This window comes from Neodiprion fabricii, chromosome 5, assembly GCF_021155785.1.
Source record: "Neodiprion fabricii isolate iyNeoFabr1 chromosome 5, iyNeoFabr1.1, whole genome shotgun sequence".
Lineage (NCBI taxonomy): Eukaryota > Metazoa > Arthropoda > Insecta > Hymenoptera > Diprionidae > Neodiprion > Neodiprion fabricii.
Genome location: NC_060243.1, coordinates 18134781 through 18155750, shown reverse-complemented (window position 1 = coordinate 18155750; position 20970 = coordinate 18134781). Strand labels below are relative to the sequence as shown.

Genomic DNA, 20970 nt, shown 5'->3' with positions numbered 1-20970 from the left:
TAAATTTTAACAAGAAAATAATGATTTGCAGTATTTCCGAAAAACAGTGAAAACATTCAAGATAACACAACAATCGGAAGACATGAATTTTTTTTTTTTTTAATTCTTCTCAACTTTCAAATCATTTCAATCATTCATTTCAGGTTTCAGTGTTCTGTCATACGTTTTCAAAAATTAGATACAAATATTCGATAAAGTCTAGCTGGTAACTAAAATAAATTATTTTGACATATTATTGTCGATAACGCGTCGACAGAATTGCGAATAATTTCTCCAGGCGAGTAAGAAAACGATTGAATAAACGTTGAAAAATATTCTAGCAAAAAGGAAAAACTCCTAGGTTAAAGCTTAAACCGCGTTTCACGCGTAGCAAGATCGTGTAATCCAAGAGATAAAGCGGTTAATAAATTTTAAATTCAAACAGAAATTCAAAGTAAATTGGCGAAGAGTTCAGAGAGTGTCAGCCCCTCAAATTTTATAACAATATACGATTGGAAAGAAATGCCAATATAGCTTTTTATCATCTTTCGCTCGTCTTTTACTGCGCGTAAGAAACGTTCAGGGATATACTCAACACGCGGTTAATTTCGTTTGTACACACATATGTACAATACTCGTACACTTGACGTTGAATCGCCGATAATCAAATGACACACGTTTACAACCATGAAAGAATTCGTTTTATTTCTCTCTCTTTCTTTTATAAAGGCGCGGTGAAAGCGCGCGTTTAGCTAAAATCTTGCGCAAGATGATCGCACATGTTCTACAAGAATTCGCAAATTTATTCATGCGATTTCTGTCAATTATTATATCGAACGAAAACATTACGTTCAATACGTATCATCAATTTTTTTCCCCTCCGTTATTTTGAAAAACTGCAATGCTTATCTTAAAAAATTGACAAGTAGATGAGAAGTTTGCTGAAATTGAAAATGAAAGTGATTTCTTGCCTCTTTTTTCAGAACATGGAAAGGGAAAAGGACATTCTTTTGGACTCGCGTAATCAACCGGAAACATTTTTCAGGTTGGTAAAAAGTATCTGACCATGTATACTAAATATAAATGGTTTATATCCGGCTTTCCAGGGTATTTATATTTATACCTGTATATGTATGTGTATGTGTATGTTTGTAGGATAAAACGTGCCGCAGTTTTGCGTCTCGAGTTTCCGAATTGCGAAAGGTATTATATATCGATGACGTGAGCAGCAAAAAGATATTTCCCAACATCGAGAATCCTAGTCGTTTGATCCGCAGGCTTATAATACGCGAATTTTTGTCTCTGCATTTGTTATAACATAACTTACATAACGATGATGTAGAAGTATATAAATGTACATAAACACGTCATGGCATGTATTATAAATTGTCTGAGTTACATCTTTGTGACTCTCCCGTTTCCCGAAGATTAATAAATTACCGATCGAGTATGTTCATTTTGGAATGGCAAACGTTAGGTAGTCAGAAAAAAAAAAAAACAAGTGCAATCTGGATAAATTTTAACGCAAATGCATATTATGCAAATACATTATGCATGGAGTGAATTCCAAACGACTGCATGGTCCGTCTGCTAAAATTTAATGCGCATGCGCTGCAATCCGAGAGCGATTGTTTGACAGGGCTACCAACCGTCTCTAACCTCAAAATTATGCGCAGTTGCGAATGGAGCACAACTGCCAAAATTTTTGAGGTTACATACATCGCAGCGAACCGTTGTGCAAATTTACGACGGTTGCTCGACCTGACAAACAGCCGCTCTCGGTTTGTTAGCGCATGCGCGTTAAATTTTAGTGGACAACGGACGATGCAATCGTTAGGAATTCACTCTGCTGTCCTTTGTTTCATTGAAGAAGAGCCTAGAATTTTATTCAAAATCATCGTTGATCTCCCTTTGGTAGTCAATAATTCCGTTACAAACGTTTCAAATTGCTTTCGTTTGAAAATAATATTGACAAAAATTGAATCCAATTTGACTGAGTTAAATACTTTTTATTTCGTTTCCAAGATACATATTTCTTCAAGGCATGCAATGATGTGTTCATAACATTTTTTTAAGCAGAAACGTTTTAAATTTCATAAAAATTTCAGATTGGGATACGAAATTGAATTTTGTGCAGTGATCTTGAAGCAATTATTCAGGTCACATTTCAGCCTTTCAATAATTTTTCCCCTACCCAATGTTCTAAATTTTGATTTTCATCCTCAGGCCCATTCAAACCGAGCCACCAAGGATCGTACAAAAAATTCTGACGACCCCAGTACCGATTATCTCAAAGTCTCCCTACTTCAGTGAGCCAGATCAGAGCTATCACTACTACCCAATTTACGATGACGATGTTTCGCTTTACAAAGATGATGGTGAGTCTCAAGAAATGTAAAAAAGGTTAGGTTAGGTTAGATTTCATTCGGCTAAATATCTGGATAAACTTTTTCGATCACCGTTGCAAAGTTCATTGCAATGTCGGGACAATATTCTTTCAGAAGCTAGTAGTCTTGAAAATTGCTTGGCTGCAGGAATTTCACTGTCCAATTAGTTCCATGTAAACTTTCCCAGGTGTCGCATACTTGTTACGAATAGAAACTACTCTTGTAATTCAGTCATAAACTCAACAAAGTTAGTTTTTCGCATTGATGAGAAAACCTCTTTATAATTCAACCATCTATTTTAACAAACCATCGAAGTATCAAAAGTTGCAGGTGACATTTGATAATTTTTTCAAATCACCGAAACAGTTTCCAATTTAAATTCCATGATTTTTAATCATCAACAGCAATATCCAATCTGCATTAAGGAAATATTTTGGACATTTTGTCTACCACTTTCTCATATCTTGTTTTTCTTTTCTTCGTCAGTCGACTACAATCAATACTCCCTCAATCAGAGTGATCACATTGTTTCCCCAACCCCGAACATCAGAGTGACAGAAGTGTCGGTTAGCCCTAAAAGCTACACTCAACGGCCGAAGAAGGTCGATGTTAATGACGCGGATAAGTACAGCGTCAATCAGGACGTCACGGTCCAGGATTACGACATCTACGATACTCAGGTCAGCCACCCGTACTAATAAAATTGGAAACGGGGTCGTTAAATCATTCTCCCGCCTATTTTTTGAAATCGTTTCGTTCTTGTCTTTGGGACAGGAATGCAGAATAAATTTTTCTCAAATCCCTAGCCAAATTTTCATTGTACTCTGAGTAAAGAAGGTAATCAAACAAAATCCTCCATAATTCTAATCGTCATCGTTGATTAAAGTCAGATTCCGAACAGACATTCATTGTCGATGATACTGTGAACCCTAACCGGCGGTCTGACAAATGGCGCCACGTGAAAGCGTGACGTCAGAAATGCAGTCGCCAATTACAGTCGGTTCACGAAAGCGCAGGAAGTTTGAACAAGGGAATTTCAAAGTTTTCATATTTCCGGCAAGTGAAGTTCGGTTTTAATCGCGGTCACGTTGACCGGACGATTTGAGAAAGAAAAGTAGGCGTGATTTAATTTCGACCGAATCATGCAGCAATGCGACGACCTCATTTCGTCGAACGATTACGAAATAACTATTACCCGTAAATTGGCGTGGAATTTAACGCAACCTCCGTTCGCGTTTCAGGCCGATCTCAATAGAAACAAGTTCCGCATTTCCGACGGACAGCAAGTCATCAGGTGAGTCAAACCGTATAACTACATTTCTCAATGAAATTTTTACTTGTGTATAAAGATATGTTATTTTTCTTGACCGTGGAATTAATGAAGAAAATACACTGCGTGGGTATAAACGGTCAAACTATTTGCTCAAATTGGCTGACGTTCGGTCAAAGCAAAGGTCGACCTTCATCGGAGCCTAGAAAAAAATGTGTACATAGTTTTTATGTCTTAAGGTGAACCTAATATTAAATATAACAACAGAAAATCACAATGTTTATAATTTTAACTTATTTTACCGATTGCACGTGTCTGCAACAAAATCCTTTTTGCAAAAAAAAATTAAAAAAATGTATTCTTCAACCGAAACGTCAGCTAATTTGAATAAACAGTTTGACCATTTATATCCACGAGGTGTATTTTCTTCATTGTATAAATGTAGTATAATAAATTGATGGTTTATGTATATGTGAAAGCGTGGTGATAACAATAATGGCGATGAAAACTGGAGTATATATGATCGTTTTCATCTTTTTCTTCAAGGAATAACGTGATCAGTCACTCTGCCGGAATCATTACGACGCCGAACGTCGTTATTGAGACTCACACGCCAACTCTCACCACCACCACTACGCCTATACCAACTACCGAACGTCCAGTTTCCGTCACGGTACCGACGTATGTAATAAACTTACCAATTTTCAATCATTGCAAACCGTTTTTTCGAAATTTTTATTTCGTTTTCGTTTACCGACACGTCTTACAAAGTATTCACTTGGCAACGTCAGAGAACTTCATCAAAAATCGCCATTACGCTACTCGAATTCTGTGATACTAGTAGTTTTTCGGGCTTCCAGTTAATCCTTCAAGAATTTCTTTACGTCCGGAAATTTACCGGAATTAAACACATTCGGAAATAGTTTTGAATAGTACAATGATTCAGTTTTGAGAAAAAAATCGAACGTGTTTGAGGTAAATTTGGTTATGAATAGATCCGATTTAAAAAAATTCCGACTTTCGACGATTAGATCGGAAATTACATCAGCTTTAGTTTATTGCGATTCGTTCGAGCAACATATTAAGTAGAGAAAGAAAGAAAACACAAGTCATGAGGATTATCTGATTACACGTTTTTGTTTAAGTTCTGAGATTTTCTTTCAAGTATATTCTTAATCGCCGGTTTTTGATATATTTTATATACCTTCAAAGAAATCCTGAGGTCTTTTTTCGAAACTCGCATGATCGTTTCATCAAAGTTTCGTGGTATTGGAAACGGTTTTTATGATGCTAATATAAAGACTATTCCCTCAAGACTCGTATTTCCGGATAACGTTTCGAGCGATATTAATTACCAGCTAACGATGTTCTTTTTTTTTTATTTATTGCTCAGCCGGTCACGATCGCAGGTTAACCGAGGAACAGCACCACCGTGAGTATTTCGACAACGCATAATACATATTCATTTGGATTTTGGCTAGTTATAGCTAATTTGTATTCGATTATCGGCCTATCCGAAATTGACCGGGCATTGATCTCGACGAAATCAAATCGTCAATCTCATCTCGATCGTCTGACAGACACGTTTAATGGACAAAAATATAATATCGGTTAACGAGTTGTGAAAAGTACGAAAATTATTTTTTTTATTCTGAAACACCCTAATATATATATACACATATATATATATATATGTATATATATATATATATATTCGTTTTGTACCCTAGTTACTAATTACGTTTTCTTCATCTTGACGCCGAGAAAAATGGAAAAAAGTTACCTATATTTTTATCAAACTTTGCTATTGTGACCAGAACGTAGATATTATGCTGATTATAAAGAAAACGAATTGAGTCTATAATCGTAAGACATAGAAAAAAATAATTAGTTTCAACTTTCAACCTACGGTAACTGATCTTATGGAAAATTGGTTAAAACGAACCTGTCGAATAGTTGAAAAGGCTCGTCTTGGTCTACAGAATCATTTATTAAACTTCAAAATAATGCTCTCCTAGTTATTGAACTTGAAAAAGTTTCTCTTCACTTTTGAGTTGAAAGAAATTAAATTACACTATGCATTTATACTCCGATGAAAAAAATTTTGTTGAACGGTGTAACAGATGCTTATCAGCGATTCGTTAATCACAAAATTACAACGTCAGGGATTTAAATTACACTTCGCTTCACTCTATAATCGTAAGATCGATTTTAATTTTGCAACTAAGATTTTTTTCGTCTCAAAGTCGTTCTCGGCCAACGCTGAAACCGTCGACGCAGTTCGTATCGAAGGCCCAAGAGTTTGTTGACATATACAAGAACCTGCCGACCAGACCCGAACCCGTCTATCCAACACCTCAGGTTGACAAACCTGCCGCCAAATGCAGGAAGGACGTCTGTCTTCTTCCTGATTGCAACTGCGGAGGCCCCGACATTCCGGGTGAGTCTTTTAACCTGTTGGTAAATTTTTATTTTTTTTTTATTTTTGCAATTACATCCAAGGCGATGCACGTGAGAATGACAGATCATTCGACAAAGGGTGAAATCTCTCGGTGAAAAATTTCGTTTCGAATATTATTTCGTCTCGTTTCAAAGATCTTCCCGAAAAATCGTTAATTTTTATTTAAACGGGCTTAAACGTTTCTGTGAACAGATTTCAGTCGAGAGTTCAGTACGAATGTTGTGAATTTTGGTTGAAGATGAAAGTTTGCAGAAATTTGAGATGATTCTGTTGGAATTTTTTTCACTGTCGAAGGAAATCAATTTGAAATCATTTTTGACTGAAATGAACATCACGGATATGTTTGGTCGACATTTGCGACATTATTTTTTTTTTTTTGTTTTAAATTCGTGAATAACTGCAAAAAAATATATATATATATATATATAAAAATAAAATTGTGCAAGATCACATCCTCAAGCATTACGTATTTTCTATTTCCAAAGCTTGGACGGTGAAATAAGTGTTAGGTATACTTTTTATCGAACGAACGTCAAAAGATTCTTGACATTCTCTATCGTCGAATAATCTGCTATTCTTCATGCATCGTACGAATCTACACCGTACAATAATTATCGTAAGCTTATTCCGTTGGTAGTATTGTTTCATCAGAATTACACCCGCGACGAACAAACGAACAAATAATATTTGCAGACACAGCGTGCGACGCAACCAGCTTCAAAATTATTACTACTCAAAATCATCACAAACTTAAAATCGAATCAGGAGAGTTACCGGCTCGAAAATTTTTTACAAATTTGTATTCTTCGCTGGAATTTGAAAACAGAGTGCGATTGACGTGTGTGCATGAAAAAAAACTATAATTCAATCTGTAAATCATACAATTCAAAAAGGTCTTTTTCACGAATTACTAGACAGAATTGTTTTCAAATCATCTGTTCAATTTCATACAAATTTTCGTCTAGCGTGCTTCATTTTCAAATCGTCAAATTTCTGAATTCTCGATCCTGTAACTTCTCTGCAACATTTGCCAGGAAATTTTCTAGCACACGATTATTTACAGTTGACGTAAGAAAAATTTCAGAATCACAACAGAAATTTCCAACGCATTTTGAATATCTGAAAGTGGATTCGGAGAACAGAGAGAACTGACATATTTTGATAATCGATCGCGACACTTTAGCTGACGATGAATTATGTAAAACGGATTAATATATCTGTAGGTGGTTTGCTGCCTGAAGAGATTCCTCAGCTAGTAATTTTAACGTTCGACGACGCAGTAAACGAACTAAACAAACAGTTGTACACCGATTTGTTCGAAAATGATCGGCTAAATCCAAACGGCTGCCCAATAGCGGCAACTTTCTATGTGTCCCACGAATGGACAGATTATAGCCAGGTACAAAATCTTTACGCTGCCGGTCACGAGATGGCTTCGCATACCGTTTCGTAAGTTCACGTACCAATTCCGATCAAAATCCATCAGAATTACACACACATTTGTATCTCACGTCATCCGCTACCCGGATTGCGGATCGAAAACGAAAAATGGGCAACGAAACTTGCACGACCTGTCCGGAATCGGTATCAAAAGACTCCGGAAAAGGCTGAATCAAACACATTGTTCAAACCATAATTTCAATTTTCCAGCAAAAAGTTCGCAGAATTTTTAACAGATTCAACAGGTTTCGTAATTTGACCGTCATCATTTTTTGTTTTCGAATCCCGGTTGGGTGAAAATCGCGTATAATATTCTTCGAAGGCTTGAAGCTTGCACGAGGGCAACTTGACTTGATAATTTCAAAACCGATTTTGAACTTGTCATAAATTTTGGGATTCTCAATAACGACGATTTTGTCACCGACAATTTACCCGTACAAACTATAACGCGGAAACTGATCCTGAAAAATTTGAGTCAACCGGTTTTTAACGATTTTTTATATTTTTGCTCAGGCCTTTTACGGAATAATATATGTGTAATACGCGCGTCTAGGCGAAGCTGGTTGTCTAATTGCTCTCATTCCCTCTGTCTATCTCTGTTTCTTTCTGTGTTTTCTCAAGCATTACATATTAATACTCGAGCCGATTTTCTCACGCTCTTTTAGCTTTCGCTCCGCGGTGTTCACGACTAGTATTTACCGATTATATCATAATCGTCGTGAGCATTTTACACACATTACAACGGTCACTTCAAAACACATAAATTGGAAAAGTAAAATGAAAATCGGCAAGAAATCGGCAAGAAAATCGGCAAAAAAATCGGTACTTCGATGTATTTTCTGCGAGGCAACTAACACTGAATGGTGATCGCTAACATGTTTTTTTCTTTGTGTTCTTTTTCACTCCTGAATTCCTAACACTTCCGACCTGATCTTCTACGCCTAACCTGAAAACTGTCTGTGATCTTCACCACTCTATCTTTCTTTCTCTCTTCCTCTTTCTGTGACTTCGATCGCTTGTTACTCGACGAAAATCCGATCCCTCCGATATCCCCAATTCCCGGTCGATCAAAACCGATTCCGGCAACGATTCAGGGGGTTACACGCCAGAAGAAATACCGCAGATGGTCCTCCTGACTTTTGACGACTCTGTAAACGACCTCAACAAAGGTTTGTACGCGGACCTGTTCGAAAAAGATCGAAAAAATCCAAATGGATGTCCAATCTCAGCAACATTCTACGTTTCCCACGAGTGGACTGACTACAGTCAGGTGCAAAACCTTTACGTTAATGGTCACGAAATTGCGTCCCACACAGTTTCGTAAGTACAAATAATTGTTAACCTTTTACGTGCCCCAATCCGTAATTTTTATTTTCCTTTGTTTTTTTTTTTTTCTGTTTTTTTTGGCTCGAGAATTTTCAGCAGTTTCCCTAAATTGATTTTTTCAATTAGCTTCCAATCTTAACGCACCCGATCGCTTTGTTGAACCCCATGAATTACGTTTTTTTATGTTGAAAATAAGGCACACTTTCGAAATTGAACCGCAATTCTCGCGAGAACATACAGAAATTTGATTTTTGAAGATCCGAAACAATTTCTTGGCTTTCGACTTGCGTAACTTTTAATTGCGTACATCCAATGTTTTTGGATTACAAACGAACACTGAATTTTTTGTACATCGATAATATTGTACCTGCTGGGAATATAATTAAATTTCATAAATTCAAGTCATCGTCTGATAACATTTTATGCTACGTACTCTGAAGTTTTTACGCAAGAGAAAGAAGAAAAAGTCAGCCATTATAATTATATTGTTTTCACTCAGGCAATTAACCAAATATTCCCAAATCCGTAAGGTTTACAGTCGGTTTTTTTTTTTCACCACGCTATTCGAAAACAAGGTTATAATTGGATCGCATCCGCATGATAACATAACAATATTACACCAACTTCCTCAATATATTTATATATAAGGAAGATAATTCTCTGGGATAAAGTCTTTAATTGCCAATTATTGTTGTTATTATTATTAATATAGCTATTACGTCGGAGATTTCGCGTCTCGATCGAAGCAAAGCTCTCACATTGTTAAAACTGCGTTGCCTATAATTAGCTGAAATAACATTACGCAACATTGATTATTATAGTCAAGTTATTGTACAACGTACTCATTTATTATTATTATTATTATTATTAGTAGTATTATTATTATCACCGTATCATTCGCACAGAATTATTGAGAAGAAAGAAGACACAAAACAAAATGATAATAATCATTATTAGTAGCGCAGTGAATGTCTTGACAGAATATTTTATTTGATGGATGTAACCTCAGTTACAATACAGTCGATGAACATTGAACACTACATTTTACACAGCAACATTCTTCGTACAAACCGCGTTCCTTTACACTGCGTGATGCAGTATATAAATAGTTTCGCAGTCAGTAAAAGGATAGTTCAACTTACCAAGACTCGGCAGTCGACCTTCTGACCTTATAATTCCTGGTGAAAAGCGTGACGTACGAACACGCAAATGCCTAGATATAAATTCCCACTTTGTTACGTTCAGTAAAATATTCAGAGATAATTTTTAAAAAAATTTCGTTCACGAACAGTTCTTTCGTGAGTGGCTGAAAAGAGAGAATCAAAACGCAGAAATTCCCATAACAAATTATACTAATACGGTTTTGCATAGAAACCTGCAAAAATTTCGACGTTTCAAAACTCGGAATAGCAAAAAATTCACGCTCTTTAAACGTACTGAGAATTAACGTCCGCTCAAGCATAATTACTTGAAATTTAGATTTCTATTCACGAATATTTGATTGAATAAAGTTAATCGAATACCTCTGCATTTTTTTTTTTTTTTCATTTGCCATCTTTTCAATTACCGCGTGTATGTTTAATATAATTTTTTGTAATCACAAGAGCGGAGGGAAAAATCTTTCGTCGAGAAAATTTCGTCAGGATGTCGTAATTATGTATAGTTGCATATTTTTGTCACGATGAGGTAATAAATAGTCTGTACATTATAACGTAACTATACCTCGTCCAAATCGGTAGAAATTGACGCGAGAGAAACGAAAGACAGGAATAAGAACTAAAAAAATACAACTAAACATAAATCTATTTTATCCGTTCTACTCGAAGGCTGTTTGAAGCTGAATCGCGCTCAGAGAGATAATTATCGTGCAATAGAATTGCACGCGACTAACAATAAGCTCAAGATTCTTTGTGCGTGGAATTAGCGGATAATCTCTCATTGTCAGCGACTTTACAAGGCTTTCCCATCATCAAGGCTCGTTTTTTTTTTTTTTTTTTTTCTCGTACTTCTTTCTTCTCAACTAAACTTTGCAATATACAGCCTATAGCCGTACATTGTAGTTCAGAACAAGGTGACGCAACTTGAACAGTTTGTTTCACACATACACACAGATTTGTCTTGTGCCAGTTATTATTGCATTGCATCGCATCGGATCGCATCGTGTTGCGTTTTGCATGGACAAAGTCGTCTAAAATGGTAACAACTCGACTCTGCAAACTCGGACAATGACGTCCAGGATCGGCGTGGGTTAGTGTGGGAAAAGTAATAAGCCGAGAACCAGAACGCGGTAGTTTATTTATATTGTAGTCTCTGGTTCTCCTCTCGAGCAGAACATTGCAGTTGATAATCCCACGTAACTTGATAACTCGTTTATCTTCTGTAAGTATTTTACAACTCGATGCGGTTCCCGGAGTTGACCTTTTATGACGCTAGTCGGGTGATACTTACAAAGATGCTGCTTGGCCAATTAATTATCGATAATTTTTATTAATGTTATTAGGTTAGATTTTAATCTACGAAGTCTAATTTCATTCTTGAAAAATCGTTAAGGCTACGAACTGACTTGAAAGCTTTTTTTTCACGATATTGACGGCGATGAATATTTGATTTTACAACATTGACAACTGATGATACCAAATGGCAATATTGAATTGACTACTCAGAAAAGGAAATCTGTTTCAGCAACTTTGTGGTAAATAATTGGCCAAGTGAAATGAGCCATCGTAGAATGAAATTCAACAAACATATCAGATTTTCAATGATTTTTAAGTAATTTGAAACAAAGCATCGATATCTAAGCGTTTGTTCGTAACAATTATGTGAGAAATACTCAATCTACGAATATCTCGTCAAATGATTCTCGTCAAACGTATGTATTTTTGACGAGACAATTTTCTTAATTTAACTTGGCGGCTAGCTTCAGTTGCACTTTTGAATCCTTTGTTGCATTACGCTTTTATTTCAATGCTTTTTTGACCTAACTCGATTCTCAGTGTCAGATATGAATTTCGATACATTATTTCTAACGCTTCATGGATAATTTAATACAAAATGATAACTTACCAATTATCAATTTTCTTTAAAAATGGTGAACGGTATCACAGTAATTATCTCGCTTCTTTTTCATCTGTAAAAGATGAGATTGAAATTAGTAACATTATCGTAACGAAACATTAGGGATAAAATCATGGTTTTCTTAATTTTGCACTGATTCTAAAGAAGATAAGATTTCGAAACATGGGTGCGTTTTGTCTTATTACGTCAAATGATGGTTTTTTCCCAGCATGAATCGTTACGATAACGTCACTAACTTCAATATGATGAAAAAAAGGAGGAACGAAAACATCAAAAACTCTTCACCCACGTCGTACGAAAGGCTTACGAATAAGGAACTGCATGTTTTTAATTGTCGAACGTAATATACTTTGATACAAACCTTGGAAAAAATTCCTTACCGCTCTGCAGTCTCTGAAACCTTTAATATTTATATTGGCTGCCATATGTGAACTATTGAAAATCCTCGCTGTAATGCTCATACCTCTGTAATAACCGCGTTCTAAGTTGTATAAGCCGATGCATGCTGCAGCCTTCCTTCAGGCGTGGGAAGCGGGCTTTGCTCTTCAATTACGGATTACGTGCAAATATTAGCTATGAAACGCAGCCTGCATTTTGCCATTTTCGCTCCCTCTTGCAGCGATCTCAAGCTATTTCTTCTTTTCATTTCTGGAAAATTGATCACGTACTTTTCTTTTCATGAATTTTTCGCAAAGGTTTTTATTTCACATTTTAATGTTTGACCTGTGATAACATTTTACGCCTTATGTTTGCCGGTTTCTATATTAATGTTATTCCGTTTTTTATTAAGAACGTTTTCTTGGGTGTCTGGATTTTTCATTTTCCTGTTTTTACTGTTTTATCTTTCATCGAAATTTAATTGAACACAGTTTTGATCACTCTTTCACCTAGCTTTTCAATTAGTCGGGTAAATTTTATTGACATTTACATCCTTTCATACTGAACATTCTTTCGAATTTCGATGGTCTAAACTCAATTCCACATACCGATTTATTATCAGTTTTTAAATATTCAGGTTTGTCAAGGCTCAAATAAATTAGTTGTAGAAAAAATCTTTTTGATCAAATATTTTCTCAAACTTTCTGGTAATTATTTTTTTTTATTCGAACAAACCGAGACTGCGAACACATTTGATGAATTTTTTCGATTCAACCTTCTTAATCATACATATTTACAATGTATTCCCTTTTACTCAATTTTTGTGATGTTTCAAACTGAAAAACCACCCAGTTATATTTTTGAAGTAATTCATCCATGGACTACAATTTCAGGATTCAAGTTTGACAATTCAGTACATTATTTTCTTACCAATGTTATTATTATTTTTATCAATATTATTAGGTGTGTATTTTGCAAATCTATTCAGTGTCACATTTTTCTACCTCATTTTGTTGTTGCTTCCGGATTATGTGACTAATAACGAAAAGTTGTCATGCGATTATAAGGAAATTCGTTATTCATTATACCGTTGATTAATTTAACAACCTAAGTATTTTTGTAGATGAAATAGTAATGATCACAGTTAACGGTTAGTCATTCGTTCGGTGTGAAATAATTATAGACATGTATATTTTCTTCCTTTACGAATTGTTTAATTATAACAATTGAGCTTTCTTCACTGCTACACGGTTTCTAATATCCATTCATATCATTTCAAAACTAACAAAAATATATCATACATCATTTTTTTATAATCTAGTTCGAAAAGCTGCGGCAATTGAAGAATCACGTTGTTCACTGATAATCCAATTCCAGGCACAGTTTTGGAGAACAATTCTCTCACCGAAAATGGGCTCGCGAAGTGGCGGGACAGCGAGAAATTCTCGCTGCATATGGAGGAGTGCGTTTGGATGACATCAAGGGAATGCGAGCGCCATTTTTGTCGGTAATTATAGTTTCATCTCGATCCAAAGAATTAAACTTCCAAGTCTAATTCTAAGCAATCAGACTTCATTCGAACTTGGAAACCCATACTTTTGGACCCTTTATGGCGGATAACGTGTTGAATAATCAGTCGGTTTTATTCTAATTTAATATGGTCAAATCAATTCATTCAAGAAATTATGTTGTAAGCACTGTGATTTCCACGAATACGAAAATGCGCATGCGCCAAATCACGTGGTTCCAATGATATAATATTTCATCGACGCGCTGAGGATTTTAGCAAATTATCAGGTTGACCAACTCGGAATCAGTTGCGACCGAACGCTAGCTCGAAAAATTCGCCGAAAAAAGGATATGTTGCGTTGAGAATTTGAGGCAGCGAAAATTTGACATAACTGCATTTAGGTAAACATAACCTCGAAACACTCCCGCGTATTAACGATTGGCGCCGGGGTGACGCCAAAGTTCGAAAGGTCGAAACATTCGCAGGAGGTTATGTTGAGAACTTGAGTCAACGAAAATTTGTCAGGACTGCATTTAGGTAAACATAACCTCAAAACGGTCCCGCGTATTAACGATTGGCGCCGGGGCGAAGACAAAGTTCGAAAGCTCGAAACATTCGCAGGAGGTTGTGTTGAGAACTTGAGTCAACGAAAATTTGTCACGACTGCATTTAGATAAACATAACCTCCAAACGCTCCCGCGTATTAACAAAGTTCAAAAGCTCGAAAATTTCGCAGGAGGTTATGTTGAGAACTTGAGTCAACGAAAATTTGTCACGACTGCATTTAGGTAAAGATAACCTCAAAACACTACCGCGTATTAACGATTGGCGCCGGGGCGAAGACAAAGTTCGAAAGCTCGAAAAATTCGCAGGAGGTTATGTTGAGAACTTGAATCAACGAAAATTTGTCACGACTGCGTTTAGGTAAACATAACCTCCAAACGCTCCCGCGTATTAACAAAGTTCAAAAGCTCGAAAAATTCGCAGGAGGTTATGTTGAGAACTTGAGTCAACGAAAATTTGTCACGACTGCATTTAGGTAAACATAACCTCAAAACGCTCCCGCGTATTAACGATTGGCGCCGGGGCGAAGCCAAAGTTGGTCAACCCATCTACAGACGAAACCTTGTCGTATGCGCACTTGAGTGTTCAGTTTCGCGAAAATGTGACAGTACGCACCACAATGCAGATGTGAATTTTTTATCTCACATGATTACCATCCAGGTTGGCGGCAACAACATGTTCAAAATGTTATGGGACATGAACTTCACCTACGATTCGTCTATGCCGATATACGAGAACCGTCCACCCAGCTGGCCGTACACCCTGGACTACAAACTCTTCCACGACTGCATGATACCGCCGTGTCCGACCAGGTCATACCCGGGTCTCTGGGAGGTGCCAATGGTCATGTGGCAGGACTTGAACGGCGGAAGGTGCTCGATGGGCGACGCTTGCAGCAACCCTCCGACAGCCGACGGCGTCTACAAAATGCTGATAAAGAACTTTGAACGACATTACACGACGAACAGGTGAGCTGAAAGATAAAGGAATTCATTCCAGTTCGGGGTAAGATTTCATTCTCGGATTATGGTAATTGCAATCGTTGAATTAGTGAACTAATAAGAAAATCAACTTTCGGTCAGTTTGATTGTTGCGTAAAAAAATTTATCCATCTGCAATTCGATACGTCATAGGTTACAGTAAGATATGAAAATTTTTGAATTTTTAGACCTTTGGCCTATACCGTTTATAGAAACGCTTTGAGAAATTTTATCACGATTTTGAATTGAACTTTTAATTGTCTTCGATGTCGTAACACTTTCTGTCGTTAGAAAAAATTTGATCTGATGTGTTTTTCAAGTTAAAAGGTTCTGGTCATTTCGAATATGAAATTGATATTGAGGTAGATCCTGAAGAACTGCCAAAGAATGCGTCTTTAAAAACAATTTCAACTTTTTAACGGAGAAGCCGAGAAAAAAAAATGCAGTTTTGAATATTATTATTATTTTTTATTGTTTTTTTTTATTTTCTTGCGAAACAGTGGACAATATGAAGTATGTCTTAATAATTTTACAGTCAGATGAATATGGAATGATTAATAAATCAGTATAGTTGTTTCAGGGATCTCGAATTTTATAGATACATCATATATGAAATAGTTCCAACACTTGGAACACTTTTAAATGATCGCAGGGAAATTACCTACTAAACATTTTGACAGTAATTGACGGATACCGATTTACTAATGTTATAGTGACATGTAATATAACAGTAATATTTTACGCTAATGAAATTAATTAATGAGGCGTAATCGTAACTGCTTTAATAAGAGTTGTAATAGTAATTTATGAAATGTTTGTCGCTGACACGTTATACGACGGATATTAATAATGGTAACTCTAGCTATTTATGTAAATAAAAGAAGTCGAAGTCAATGATTATAATGGCACTAATTATAGTAGAGGGAAATTACTGACTGTTAGTAATTACATTTACAGTAACGAAAATAATTGACAATGACATAGCGATAAAAAAAAAGTCACCGGAAAGAGTTGTCGACATTGTTAATTGTAGTAATTCACGATAGCAATTTTTTCAACAATATATAGATATAAAATCATCGATGATTGTGATAATTAGATTAAGTAATTGTTCACAGGTCGGTGACACATTGCAACTTTTCATGAATTAAATTGTTACACTAACCAAAATATTTACAACGATGTTTATGTACACTAATAAATCAAAATATTTTGGATAATCTATTGTTTAACGAACAAAACATACAGTAATTCTGTTTCTATAATTAGTTGATTATAGTGAGCAAGGTAACAAGATTATGATCACTTTAATATTATGGTTGATTAATTACAGTGACAGTTGTTGACAGTGAAAAAATCATTGATTATACCGGGGCTGAAATAGTTGAAAATTAAAGTGCCTAGTGTCATCGATGATTGATGATGACAATGATGATGATGATGACAAGGGTGATGATAAAATGATCGGAATGAAAAGTTTATTCAACTTTTTGATTATCTTCTCGTCGTGTTCCAGGGCACCCTTCGGTCTGTTTTATCACGCCGCTTGGTTTACGCAAGCTCATCACAAGGAAGGATTCATCTCGTTCTTGGACACTATTGTGGCGATGGACGACGTTTGGCTTGTGACAAACACGCAAGCGATTGAATGGGTCAGGAACCCGACGCCAACTACGCAATTGGCGAACTTTGAACCCTTCCAGTGCAATTACCAGGTACGCAATCACATGTGACGCACCTTAAACGTGTCATTTAAATAAAGTTTGTAATTTTTCGCCAAAAAAACTAACTGATTAAAAATGCAATAAAGACTAGATGAGTGCAATGGAGATTATTCGAATTGAATTAGATTGAATCAATGCCCGCTAACTATGGAGGAACAAAAAAAAAACAACATTTGAAAAACAAACGTTTGACATAAAATACTATTCTATATTTTGTTTTTTTTTTTTTTTTTTTTTTTTACCAAAACAGTACCGCGTATCCAGTTTTGATAAACCATACGTTATATGGTTTGTGAGTGAATTATCGACGAAATCCTTGAGCTTGAATTTTTATTTAGCTTTTGAACTGACTGGAATAACAAACTATGCAAAATCATGGTACAGGGTCATGCATGCATATATTTGTGTTCTTATTTATACGTTTACGAACAAATTTAGCTGTTATTAATTTAAATCGGACAATTTATACGGATTTGGCATTGACTAGAGTTCTTTAATACAATGTAACCAATCTTAGATTATTAATCACTGTAATTCCAGCAAAACTCACGGTGTTCGGTTTTTTTATATTCCCACGCGGATAGTTTTCTGATCTCAGAACTCAAAACTCGTCAGAATTTGATTCAGTTATCGATTCAGAGTCTTGTATAATTTTCTGACTTTCCATTTTTGATAGATCCTTAGTTGAACTTCTAGCCTAAACGGAGTTTTCAGAGACTTAATCTTTTACTATTGTTTTTTTTTTTTTTCTTCAGGGACGACCGAAGAAGTGCAACAATCCAAAAGTCTGCAATCTGTGGCATAAAAGCGGCGTAAGATACATGAAGACGTGCCAGCCTTGTCCGGACATTTATCCGTGGACCGGAAAGTCCGGAATACGAAGCAGCCGCATAGACAACGAAGTCGAAACCCATGAATGAGCCGGAAATCGCATAATGACAACGAACATTCGTAATTCTGATAGTAAAAATGAGGGTCCAATATCAATTTGAGGTTGAATTCCCAAGCTTTCAGTGCGGTATATTAATATAATAGTATATACGTATACGTATACATTGAATTTACGTCGAGTGCTCCAATTAGCACGCGTATAATAACTGTCAGATTTATGATATTGCGTGTGTTCAATATATATAATAAATAATCCGCATATACTCATTAGGATTTATATAATTATATTAAATAGCAAGAGCAAACGGTAAAACTTGACAGATTTTCAGTCCGATTGCGCATGCGCGAGATTCGTCGTATTTTCACGCAGGCTGGCCAACGCAAACTTCAGCAGTCAGGCTCGGCGTTTGAAGGTTATGCGGGCCATGCGAACGTTATTGGGTCGGGCAGGTCTCGAATAACGAATCTAACGATTCGGGAAGGCATGGAAAACTTCTATTAACAACTGACTGATGACTGATTACTGCTACGAGTCATCGTAACAACATACTTTCAATTTGCCATCTGACAAAGGGAATTTCACATTTCGTGCTCCGTGCCGCGGAGTTGGCTCCCCTGCTTAGCAGACAAAAATCTTGACGCCGCACGATCTCGCCAGCGAATGGAGATCGAATCTTCTGCACACGCGCAGTCGGTCACTCAGCGTGTCGAGTTTCACTGTTTTATTTTAGACGTATTAGTCACGTTAAAATTCACGCCCAAGTGACGATGATAGGTGTAATTAATGACAAAAATACTGACCGATTTTCTGTCGTTGAGAGAAAAATTTACTCGAAACAAGTTTACGCATATTTCAGTTTTATGATATTCTATGTGGATAGGATTTATGCAATTTCAGAGTGAAAGTTTGCCCAAATCAAACTAATAGTTACTAAATTTTACCTAATTATACTTTGAGCGAAAAAAATAATTTCTTCTGAATATCAAACAAATTTCTACTCAATCAAAATACAAACCTTGGCTATACGGAATAGAAATTCGACTATGCGTTGCCTTGATTTCGATTGCACTGTTTCTTCTCAGTGTGAATAAATTTATATTGTATACATATATTACAATACGCGTAGCACGTATGTACATTAATCGCTGCAATATTTTATTTTTGCGTGTATGATATACATCATCGTTTTAATACTTAGATGTAATTTCAAACAAAAACTGCGCTGATAATAACTTACATAAAATATGTAATATTGTAAGGCTAGTTACATAAATTATATCGTATATATATATAAATAACTAAATTACGATTATCGTGTTATCAGCGTACTCTATTATATATCTCTTATTATACGACATTATGTAAATATATTATAAGAGAAGTGCCCACGCTTAGGTATAGAATAATCTACCTTATGCGTAACATACATACGTACTTTTTTCCAAACTATACTAGAAATATCTACCTACATTACCATTTTTTCAAGTAGATTTTTACCAATTGAAATGTCATTTTAATTAATATACGAAACCGAGAAAACGTGACGAAAACAATCCTCATATAAACGCAGACATAATTTATCAACTCAGTGACGTCCAGCGGAAGAAAAAATTTGCATTTCAAATTCACATTTGTCAAATTTTGAAAAATCTTCCGCATCAGGCAAAAAAATTTCCAACAGTTTTATCGAGTCAATTATCTATTATCTAATTTATTTTGTGTTATTTACCGAGCTTGAAGTCTTTGGACCTTCGTTTGCACGAATTCTTTTACTTTTCAACCCAAGAATTGCTCAATCGTTATATTTCTTGATACTTCTCTTTTTCAAACTTTGGGACAAAATATTCTACGCTTGTGTTAGAATTGCTATTTTTGGCATGATTCTAGAAAAACGTCGAATTATATACACATATATGTATATTCTTATTATTCGTGTACTTATTACGATGGGTATTTTTTCACAGGGGGTTCTTCTGAGCGTTGAGAATCACCACCGAAATATTGATTTCAATCTGTTTCTTCCTATTTTCCGTAATCTCGCATTATTATTTCTGTGATTCTTATAAATATGCGTTTTTTGTTTTTAATAATTCTTATTCATCGGTGCCTAATTTTCAATTGATGCATTTTCAAATAACGTTCTGTGATAATAATCAAATTATCATTGCACAAAAAATGTATTATTCCCACGTATCGATTCGCAGCTGTTTTAAGTCTCGGTGATAAACCGAACGGTGAATTTTTTTCGGATGATGTTCGACGACAATCGATGGGAAAACAATTCGAAAACCTATAATTAATAAGCTTTGAACCACCTTGTCGAACCACCTTGCCTTTCGTATTACAATTGACAAATAGTTAGCATTACATACATTAAACGTTACTCACTACGATTAATAATAATCATCATTTATTGCAGACAGTTTGAGTAAATACAATATATAGATTATACGTTATGTAATAAGATAATTATTATATATATAGATAATTGGCGCACTCGGTGGCGATACGTATGTGGATTATTATTATAAATTTTAGGTACGCAATGCGCCATGTGTGTAACTATCGAAATTATAGAATTGTGCGAACCATTTTGAGACGCGTAGAAGTTTCGCAGAAACATGTTCCGCAATTCATTTATTGCGTAAACTTATCCAAACCTGCGATTCTCTGTAATTACCATTAGAACATAACTTATGATACGTATACGAGTGTATGATATTCTTACGCAGACACCGAAATTTTCGGCGATTTCGGGTATGCGGAATATCATGTATAAATATTTGAATAGAAAAATTCGACACAACTGAATCGACCCGAGCGCGATTATTTTTATCCCGTTCAACCTCCGAATCCTTCTCATCATCTTCGATCATCAACGTGATTTGTTTCTCGTTTCGAGTAATTTTACTCAATTCGGAATTTCTTTATCTCGCTTGCCATCGCTATGATTATTAAATTTTCCAAGTGGAACATCTATTCGG

General features: G+C 35.6%; 1 protein-coding gene across 2 annotated transcripts in view; it reads left to right on the top strand.

The window, feature by feature from the left end:
• Positions 1 to 20797, top strand: part of LOC124182233 — a 57850-nt gene extending 37053 nt beyond the window's left edge. Inside the window, exons 5-16 of one of the 2 annotated variants that reach the window (XM_046569185.1) lie at positions 963 to 1024; positions 2206 to 2357; positions 2853 to 3046; positions 3608 to 3660; positions 4183 to 4317; positions 5030 to 5068; positions 5883 to 6076; positions 7321 to 7546; positions 13694 to 13823; positions 15051 to 15358; positions 16887 to 17085; positions 17850 to 20797. In XM_046569185.1, the coding sequence (XP_046425141.1) occupies positions 963 to 1024; positions 2206 to 2357; positions 2853 to 3046; positions 3608 to 3660; positions 4183 to 4317; positions 5030 to 5068; positions 5883 to 6076; positions 7321 to 7546; positions 13694 to 13823; positions 15051 to 15358; positions 16887 to 17085; positions 17850 to 18014 (1857 nt within the window). In that variant the 3' untranslated portion in view covers positions 18015 to 20797. Of the gene's footprint in view, positions 1 to 962; positions 1025 to 2205; positions 2358 to 2852; positions 3047 to 3607; positions 3661 to 4182; positions 4318 to 5029; positions 5069 to 5882; positions 6077 to 7320; positions 7547 to 8631; positions 8858 to 13693; positions 13824 to 15050; positions 15359 to 16886; positions 17086 to 17849 lie in introns of both variants that reach the window. The other variant, XM_046569184.1, reaches the window with a different exon arrangement.
• Positions 20798 to 20970: the final 173 nt, after the last annotated feature.